The 9,923-nt window shown below is 33.9% G+C and overlaps 2 protein-coding genes across 2 annotated transcripts; one reads left to right on the forward strand and one right to left on the reverse strand.

The window, feature by feature from the left end:
• Positions 1-2,470: 2,470 nt before the first annotated feature.
• On the forward strand, positions 2,471-3,579 carry Prosalpha6 (Proteasome alpha6 subunit). The gene has a single exon (XM_064064088.1). The coding sequence runs from the start codon at positions 2,575-2,577 to the stop codon at positions 3,406-3,408; it is 834 nt and encodes a 277-aa protein (XP_063920158.1). The 5' UTR covers positions 2,471-2,574; the 3' UTR covers positions 3,409-3,579.
• Positions 3,569-4,655, reverse strand: LOC135135103 (ribosome-recycling factor, mitochondrial). Its single transcript, XM_064064089.1, has 4 exons — positions 4,361-4,655; positions 4,174-4,311; positions 3,914-4,124; positions 3,569-3,865 (listed from the first exon to the last, which is right to left on the reverse strand). The coding sequence occupies exons 1-4, from the start codon at positions 4,569-4,571 to the stop codon at positions 3,625-3,627; spliced, it is 801 nt and encodes a 266-aa protein (XP_063920159.1). The 5' UTR covers positions 4,572-4,655; the 3' UTR covers positions 3,569-3,624.
• Positions 4,656-9,923: the final 5,268 nt, after the last annotated feature.

Below are 9,923 nucleotides of genomic sequence, written 5' to 3' on the forward strand. Positions count from 1 at the left end.
TATCGAAAGTTATAAAGATTTTAAAGAAAATAACACCGATTTGATAATTAAAACATACAACGCCACACAGATACCGAAAGCTTGCAAAATTCACAGGAATACGAATAGGAATAATTGGAACGACCTGACCTTTCGATGTGTTCACTCTTGGAGGAATTGTTGTAATTTGTTGTGTCGTGAAGGGTGGCGAATCCGTGCGCGGGAATCTTCTACCACAGCTGCATCACGTCACTTTTTGCGATATGCTCAGTGTTGAGCTCGTAATCACTATCCGGCTCGAAGGACCAAAATGTTTAATTCTTTTTAAGAATTCGTTTGTGTGGAAATTAAACGCTGTTTAACAAAACTACATTTATTTCCCGAAACACGTCTGTTCGTCCAGACGACTGCAGTACAACTCTTAGTGCCGTTTACACATGTTCGGCACTGCTAAGATACAAGCCGCCCCTTTCGGCACTGTCGGCCGGCACCTCAAATGGTGTCGCCGCAGCTGGCCTAGGCGGCGGAGACATATAATAAACTCAAACATCCCGACAATATTTATTGGCGTTAACACGATTGATTGTCGTTAAACAAAGGCTTCCTCCCATTTTATTAACTACCAAAACCAACTAATTTAAACCTAGCTCTTACCACGTAGTTACACTCACACAAGCACATTCAGACTGACTCTAGGCCATGCTGCCCTGTCTCTACTAACCCTCTAACTAAAATCCCCTGGCGCTATATCGTCCGACTACCAAGCAAGCGTTTCCGTGCACCAGGTTGCCTATGTATAACGATTTTCCTTTTTGTGATTGAATTTTTTTTTCTCTTTCAAATTCAAATCATTCAAATGTGATTTCGCGCCGCTGTTAATTAATTTAAATTCGGTCACCACAAAGTTTAACGATTTTCTTAAATTAATTATTTTTCAAATTCTAATTAATCAAATGCAGTTTCGCAGCGTTGCTTTTTTTTCTCATCGCGAAATTTGAGTTCAAACAGATACGGCCACAACGCAGATAGTTTATTAAAAATTAATATAACAAAAAAAATATACGAGTATAAAGTTTTATTAGCATCTCATTACTCTACAATAATATTTTTTTGTATATTTTTTTTTGGGAATAGGCCCAACGTTTTCACTTTGGCGACGTTTTCCCCTTTCATGGGCTTTTACTGGTCTTGCTGGAAACTGCGTCTGAAGCATCTTCCAAACAGTTTTCCGGATTCTTTCTTGGTTGTCGAGAATAACAGTCCTGGATTTAGTATCTCCTCTTGGCGTCTTCGTTTTTACAAAAACAGTTGCTTCTTGACAGTTTTCCTCAAAACTGGGTTTTTCCATGGGTGATGCGTGCCTAAAGGTCGTTAGATCTGGTCGCCGTCAGCCGCGAGGATGGGTCCAAACATCTGAAACAAATAAAATATTAGTGAAAAATAGCAACAAATTAAAAATACCTGTTTATGTACTATGAGTGTTCTTTTAAATAAAATGCACGTGTTGTAGTATTTTTTTTAGCAAAACAAATCTTAAAACGGGCAATGAAAGTAAAATTTAATAAAAAATTTATAGAATGGAAAAAAATCTGCACTGTAGACTATAGCAGATTGAGATTACGAGTCTGTAGTAATTTTTATTTTTGCTTTAATCCTCACCACTCCTCACTCACGTAGAAAAGAACACCGTATTTTATAAATGACAGACGCTGTGCTTATAAATTCTGAGTCCATAGGAACATTTACTTTACTTTAACACTAACACAAATTATTAGAGTTATCATAAAAAAAACCAAGTCAAATGTTATAATTAATTTTTTGAAGAAGTTGGATTTGTTGAACTGTATTTTAGGGGCGAGGAAAGTTCTAACTAATAGTTAATATACATATATTTTTTCAAAATTTTTGTTTAAAATATGTATAATCACGGCCAAAAATTGAAATACAACCTAAATTATTTTTGGCCCCGGGTGTGCAGTGTATGTAGGATTAGGAATAGCAGCTATATAATTATTATTAAAAAAATATGTTTTCTTTATAAAGAAATAAAAATTAATATATTATCTTTAACACTTTTTACATATAATTAAAACAATAATAATTGACCCTTTTCCTGTAAGCAAAGTGAGTAGACATTATATAAATTCCAATGATACAGAGTGAGACAACATCGCGCAGGCGAAGTCAGATTTTTGGAGCGCCAAGTTAAAATTAACCAATGAGCGACAGATTACGCATGTGTAGCCGGTTGCATTCTGTCAAAGCGGTTTGTTGTCACAAGCGTTTGCTCTGCTGCCGGAGTGCTGGATACTATTTCCAACGTGGTTTTGAAGATGCGTGCGCACGGAAAGTCACTATGGAAGTTTTACGATCTTACAGGAAAAGGGTCAATTATTTCAGAAAAAAATTGTTTCCCACTCATTGGCCCTCTCGCGGTTACTAATATAATTACCCAAAATGCTTAGCACTACAGAGTTCTGTAACCCGCGCTGTCAAAATTCATGACTGTTATTCTGTCCAAAACCGTAAGTGACACAGCAGTACATGGTTAGAAAAACAAACCCGGTAACATTAAACAAAACTCAGTGTTAAACAATGTTCCGCAATCAATACGACAGCGATGTCACCGTCTGGAGCCCCCAGGGCCGCCTCCACCAAGTGGAGTACGCCATGGAGGCCGTAAATTTGGGTTCAGCGACCGTCGGCCTGAAAAGTAAAACACACGCCGTCTTAATCGCTCTCAAAAGAGCGTCTTCCGAGCTCTCAGCGTACCAGAAGAAAGTCATCAACATCGACGACCACATCGGAATCACAATCTCAGGTTTGACCGCCGATGCAAGAATCCTTAGCCGCTACATGAGAACCGAATGCCTCAACTACAAGTATTCGCATGACACGCAATTGCCCCTAAACCGTTTGATTAGCCAGTTGGGAAATAAAATGCAGTTGTGTACGCAGCGATATGATCGAAGACCATATGGAGTGGGGCTGCTAGTGGCAGGGTACGATGATCAAGGGGCTCACGTTTATCAAACGTGCCCGTCAGCTAATTTTTATGATTGTAAGGCGATGTCGATTGGGGCGAGGTCGCAGAGTGCGCGCACGTATTTAGAGAAGCATTTGGAAGAGGTTTCATCGAGTTCTTTGGAGGAATTGATTAAGCATGGTTTGAGGGCGTTGCGTGATACTTTGCCGCCTGAGGTTGATTTAACCATCAAGAATGTGTCTATTGGGTATGTGGGAAAAGGACAGCCTTTCAAGATTTTGGTGGATGATGAAATTGGTCCCTTCTTGGCTATGATTCAAGGAGAGGAAAGAAGAGGTGGTGGGACTCATGATCCAGGAGCGGAACCTCTACGGGAGGAAGCGGGGGACCAGGACCAGGGTCCCAGAGACCCAGCCGCAGCAGTAGCAATGGATACAGAATAAATAAAGGAAGATTTTTAATTTTTTTAAAAATCTACCTTTTGCCTTTGAAAAACGTGCTTGAATTTGTGCCGTGGCTGTCTAATTTTTAACTAGGCAGCCACGGCACAGTATCGCTATATAAATTTTCTTATTTGTATGCAACCATTAATTAATAAATAAATTGTCCTTAAATTTGTATTTTTACTTCAAATGTAACAAATAGAAGTGTGACCTATTTTAATTTTTCATAAGTAATTCTTTCTGTTTGCTTTCCAATATTTTCTCAGCTTCAGTCACATATGTGTTAGCAATAGCAACAACTTGTTGTTCACAATTCTTGACTAGATCTTCCGATAGTTTGTCCTTTTTCTTCAGTGATTTTATTTGCTTGTTTTGCACATCTTTGACGGCATCTCTACATTTTATAAATAAAGCTTTTGCATTTTTAGCCAAGTTTTCTCTGTGTTCTGTTGTAACTCTAAAATTGTTTGTTAATTATTTCAGCTTTGGACACAGTTATTCTTACTTAGGAACTGGTATGTATAACGTTGTTCCATCTTGTTGTGGGTTCAGGTTCATTCCTGACTTTTCAATTGCTTTTAAAGCTGCTGGTATGGCTTGAGGGAAGACTGACATATTAACAACCATTGTTTTAGGATTCTTCCTAACTATTTGAGCAAGTTCTTGCAAGGTGTGCGTTTTTCCATCAAGTTCTACAGGGATACTCTCAATGGAACCTACCACAAAAAATTATGTATCAGTTATTTAATTAAAATAAAAATTTACCTGCATTTGTTCTGACTGACAAGTGTTTCGTGTACTCATCTTTTAACGTCTCTACGGCTTTTTGCATATGAGTTTTGAGTGATTCGAGGTTGATTACTTCAGACAGTTGGCTTTCATTAATGGCAACTTTTGCTTTACCTGTAACAAAAAAGTAAATGATAATTGTTATAAACTACTGAACAATTACCTTTTTCTTTTTTCTTATCTTTAGACTTAGCATATTGTCTTACAGAGGTATATAGTATTTCATTTTTTGTGAAGTTTCTTTCTTCAGTGAACACCTGATTGAGTGGAGACGGTTTAATATAATTCTGGCAGCATTTTGTCACAGTAAAGTAAGTTCTGTTGGTAATTATTCCACAATTAGCACTCCTAAATAATGTTCTAAATGTGAACATTGCAGCAATTTTAAATATTTGCTGAAAATAGTTTCAAAGTGTTGATAACCTACAAATGTGAGGTAGTGACAAACAATGCCGCCAACGTGAAGCGTGAAGCGGTTGCTGAAAAGCAGAAATTACTAGATGTCTGTGTTTACCACATCAATTTTTTTAAATAACCATTAGTGATTGCAAATTTTTGGATTGACATTTCTGAATTATTGGCAGCAATGTTTGCATATCCAGTTCATAATAGTCAATTTTGACACGAGTGCTCCTAACAAATCCATGGTGACCAAAATTTCATCTGTATATCAGGTATGCCATTATAAAATTTTAAATATGTTGCCACTGACCAAAAATCACAAACATTGATATTTTTTTTGTAGTCACTCCTTACTCGGTATTTTGTTGCTGTTAGTTTCAGTCACGTTTCAGTCTATTGTCTGAAGCAAACTGGATTAAATAATATAAAAGAATGAGTAATAAGCATTCACGTTCGGTAGAAGTAACTGACAGAAACTTTTCTGTGGTTAAGTTGCAATCTTAAGATCACTAGAAATTTAAGATTGGCATCAACTGTCTAATTTTCTAATTCAAATGTCAAATCTGAATTGTGTGGAAAAAAAACGAAGTTTTTCTAATTTTAACACGCTTCGTTTCAAGAAAATCCTTAAATACAGCATGGAAACAATTTCTATAAAAGTAATCACGAGAAAGCTCATTTTAAAGGAAAAGAAACAAGAAATATTTCGTGGTTTTCAAAAAATTGGGTAAAACGGAAACAGTTAAACTGGTGGCAGAAATATTCTCCGTAAAGTTCGCTAGTGTTGTCGAGTGTTTTTCGAATTTTAAAATAATACAGATACAGCGGCGCTTGTGCCGTTAATATTATAATCAGAATCAGAAAGACGACTGCGCAGATTTATATACCTACATGCTTTGTTGGTTCCGTTCTACAATTGGTTTTTAAGTTTTATATAATCGTTATTGTTTTGTAAGAGGTAAAACACTCGGCTTTGAAAATAATTGTACGTAATACACGTATAAATTTAGGTTTCCGAAGGCGAAGTTTTTCACATTTTAAACACGTTATAGCTGCCAGAATCAAATTTCTAAGACGGTACCTATCTCCAATTGCGTGATTGTGGTGAAGATTTACTTTTCATTTTCTTGGATGAGACATGGATATACCAGAACGGATCCATGGTGAAATTGTGGATCCATGATGATGACATCAAAGCTTGTCCTCCTAAAAAAACTAGTGAAGGGAAAAGATTCAAAATTTTAGATGCGGGTTGCTCTTTGGGCTTTTAGAGGGATGCGCTTTTCTCCTTGGTTCAAAAATAGATTCACCAGATTACCACAAAACCATCACATTTTCGATATTTGACCTTTACTTACTTACATGTCACATTTTTGATACCTACTTTCTGACATTCCAGTAATACATTATACACTAGAACAATTATGTCCGCAGTTACACAGCTTAAAAAAAAAAGTTACCAAATCTAGTTACATCTACCGAACGTGAATTCCTTATAAAGTCGCGATCTTTTCTATAGAACCACTCCCTAGTGTAAATTTTCAAAATTTGTTTGGTGTAAGTGGCCTTGACGGGTTTCTGGGGGAAAACATATATGTCAAAAATTTGACAGGTTAGATGGCCATTTTGTCAATGTAGATATTTTATTTTAATAAATAGATGAACAGAACATACAGTCTGCACGGGATACAGTGCGGCATAGCTGAGGGCAACCGAAACATTCGTGTTGTGCTAGTTTCGATTGCCATATCAACTACCGCTACCAACCGCGTTCGGCGTAAAATACTAGATGACAGGGCTACCAACTTGACTTTTTATCGAGTGGTTCCGTAGAAATGACCGCTACTTTATGTACAATATTTTATTATTATTTAATTTCTTTTGAAAAATGTATTGTTTGATTAGTACAGTGTATCACTGAGTTTGGAGTAGGTTATACGAGTATAACAACATTTTCAGAACAAAAATAGGAGCTGAAAAATGCTCAAAACTCTGTTGCTATGTAAACTGACTATTATTAAAGGCAAAATTGAGTATTTTTGGCCATATTTTTATCGTTAGGCAGCGATACTTTTATAAATATAATTCATTCGCCTTTTGGACCGTATATCTTGAGGTTACATGTCTAGAACTTATTGTCTAATATAACGTTTATCCCCACAACACCAAAAACTCACAAAATATTTGCCGACGCGTTTCGCCAACCACGTTCGTATTATCTAGACAAAGTTAAACTATAGATTAATATAGATGCGACATACAGGCTGATTTTGCAAAACCATCCTTATTGACATTGGAGTCCTCAACCGCCAAAGACAAGCGCCAAATTTAAATAGTCGATGCCAATAAAAAAACTTGTTTCACTACAACTCGTCGCCTGAGAACTTGTTTGATCTACAGACCAGAGCGCGCTCAGGCCAATGTCGACTCTAAGCGTTCAGAAGCGATTTGGTTGGTTTGGAATCGAAAAATCGAAACCTTAAAAAATCGTAAAACTGAAACATTGAAAAATCGAAATATCGAAGAACTGAAAATCGAAAAATGAAACATCAGAAAATCGAGAAAATGTTAAATTAAAAAATCTAAAATTTAAAAACCGAATAACGAAAAATCGAGAAATCCAAACTCCCAAATTTAAAAAATCGGATAACTGAAAAATCGAAACATCGAAAAACTGGAAAATCGAAATACAGAGACATCGAAAAATCAAAAGATCAAGAAATCGTGGGGTCGAAAAGTCGAACAATTGAGAAATCGAAATCGGCCAAAATCGAAAAATCGAAAAGTAAAAAATTGAACAATTTATAAATTGAGAACTTGACAATCAAAATATCGAAAAATCCAAATCTCGATAAATCGAGAAATCAAAAAACTTAAAAATTCGAAAAATTGAAAAATTGAGAGATTGAAAGATCAAAAGAACGAGAAGTCGAAAAGTGATGAAGTCGAAAAATCGAAAAATAGAGAAATCGACAAACAAAAAGTTAAAAGTTGAAAAATTGGAAAAGCAGAAAATCAAAAAACGAAAAAATGGAAAACTGGAAAAACTGAGAAATCGAAATAGGCCAAAATAAAAAAATTGAAAAACTGATCAACCGAAAACCCGAACAATCAAATCTCGATAAATCGGGAATGAAAAATTGAAAAACAGAACATTTAAAACCAGGAAGTCGAAAAATCGAAGAATTAAGAAATATTGAAAAATTAAAATATCAAAAGATTAAAAAAATCTAAAATTTAAAAATCCAAAAATTGAAAAATCGAAAAATCAAAAAAGTGAAGTCGAAAAATAGAAACCTTAAAAAATCGAAAAAATGAAAAATCAAAAACCTGAAAAATCAAAAAATTAAAGAATTGAAGAACAGGAAAATCGAAACACTCGAAGGTCAAGAAATGGGAAAATCAAAACATCGATTAATTGAAAAATCGAAAAATTGAGAGTTAATGAAAGTCAAATTTGAAAAATTAAAAAATCGAAAATTTCACAAAATGACAATTGAAAAATGGAAAATCTAAAACCGGAAAGTCGAAAAATTAAACGATTAAGAAATCGAAACATTTGAAAAATTCGAAAACTTGAAAAATTCAAGCATCGAAGAACTGAACTGAAAAATCGAGAAATCGAAAAATCTAAAATTTTAAAAATTAAAAAATCTAAAATTTAAAAATCGAAAAATTGAAAAATCCCAAAACTGAGATATCGAAAAACTGAAAAATGAAAGAAAAACTGAGAATCTAATAACCTGAAAAATCCGAAAACTGAAATAGCCAAAAACTGGGAACCTAAAAAGTCGAAAAATTGAGCAATCGAAAAATCCAAAAAGTGAAGTCGAAAAATCGAAACCTTAAAAAACTAAAAAATGAAAATTCGAAGAATTAAAGAATTGAAGAACAGGAATATCGAACCCCTCGAAAGTCAAGAAATGGGAAAATCAAAACACGGATTAATTGTAAAATCGAAAAATTGACAGTTTATAAATGTCAAATTTGAAAAATTGAAAAATCGAAAATTTGAAAAAACGATAATTGAAAAACAAAAAATCTAAAACCGGCAAGTCGAAAAATCGATAGATTAGAAATCAAAACATTTGAAAAATTCGAAAACATGAAAAACTGAAATATCGAAGAACTGAAATGAAAAATCGAGAAATCGAAAAATCTAAAATTTTAAATATTGAAATATTAAAATATCAAAAAACCGAATAATCTAAAATTCAAAAATCGAAAAATTGAAAAACAGAAAATCTAAAACCGGGAAGTCGAAAAATCGAAAGATTAAGAAATCGAAACATTTGAAAAATTGAAATATGGAAGAGCTGAAATGAAAAATCGAAAAATCTTAAATTTTAAATATTGAAAAATTAAAATACCAAAAAAATGAGAAATCTAAAATTTAAAAATCGAAAAAATAAAAAGTCGACACATCGAAAAATCCAGAAGTCAAAAATGGAAAAGTCGAAGAACAGAAATATTGAAAAATCCCAAAACTAAAATATCGAAAAACTGAAAAATCCCAAAATTGAAATATCCAAAAACTGAGAAATTAGAAAATTGAAAAATTGAGAAATCGCAAAATCTAAAAAGTGAAGTTGAAAAATTGAAACCTGAAAAAATAGAAAAATTGAAAAACCAAAAAATCTGAAAAATCAATCAGTTGAAAAATCGACAAATAAAGAGTTTAAAAAAGTCAAAAATTGAAAAATCGAAATATTTAAAAATTGTAAAATTGAAGAGAAAATGTGAAAACCGAGAAATTGAAAAATTGAGAAATTGTAAAATCCAAAAATTGAATAATAAATAGGAGTAAACTGAAAAGTCCCCAAACTAAACTTTCGAAAGTTGAAACAGCAAGAAATTATGGTCGAAACCGTTTAGGATGTGTATCAGATCACGGATCATCAAATCGTTTCCGAACGCTTAGAGTCGACATTGGCCTGAGTGCGCTCTGGTTTGTAGATCAAACAAGTTCTCAGACGACGAACTGTAATTCGTGTGACCTGAATTAAAGTGAAGGAAACAGTAAGCAGCTTGTAATATTCTGGCAAATCTAAGTAGTTAATTTTATTCCTAGTTCGAAACAAACACTGTTGCCAACATAAGTCGAGGAGTCCTTAACCGTCATTTAATTTAAACTATGACGCTTCTCTATGTTCTCTGGTTAAACTCATTGTCTAAAGCAAATATCCAAAGCTCAATCCTAGTACTCTAGTGATAGCTATTGTTGCTTTTTATTTTAAATTTAATCAAGGAAAGAAACATCAGGTTTCGTAATTTTGTAATGTATGGAAATTTTGTGTCACCATATGGCAGAAAAAAAGTTCTTT

The sequence above is a fragment of the Zophobas morio genome, unplaced genomic scaffold (assembly GCF_036711695.1).
Source record: "Zophobas morio isolate AGI-343-1 ecotype UQ-CSIRO unplaced genomic scaffold, CSIRO_AGI_Zmor_V1 ptg000024l, whole genome shotgun sequence".
Lineage (NCBI taxonomy): Eukaryota > Metazoa > Arthropoda > Insecta > Coleoptera > Tenebrionidae > Zophobas > Zophobas morio.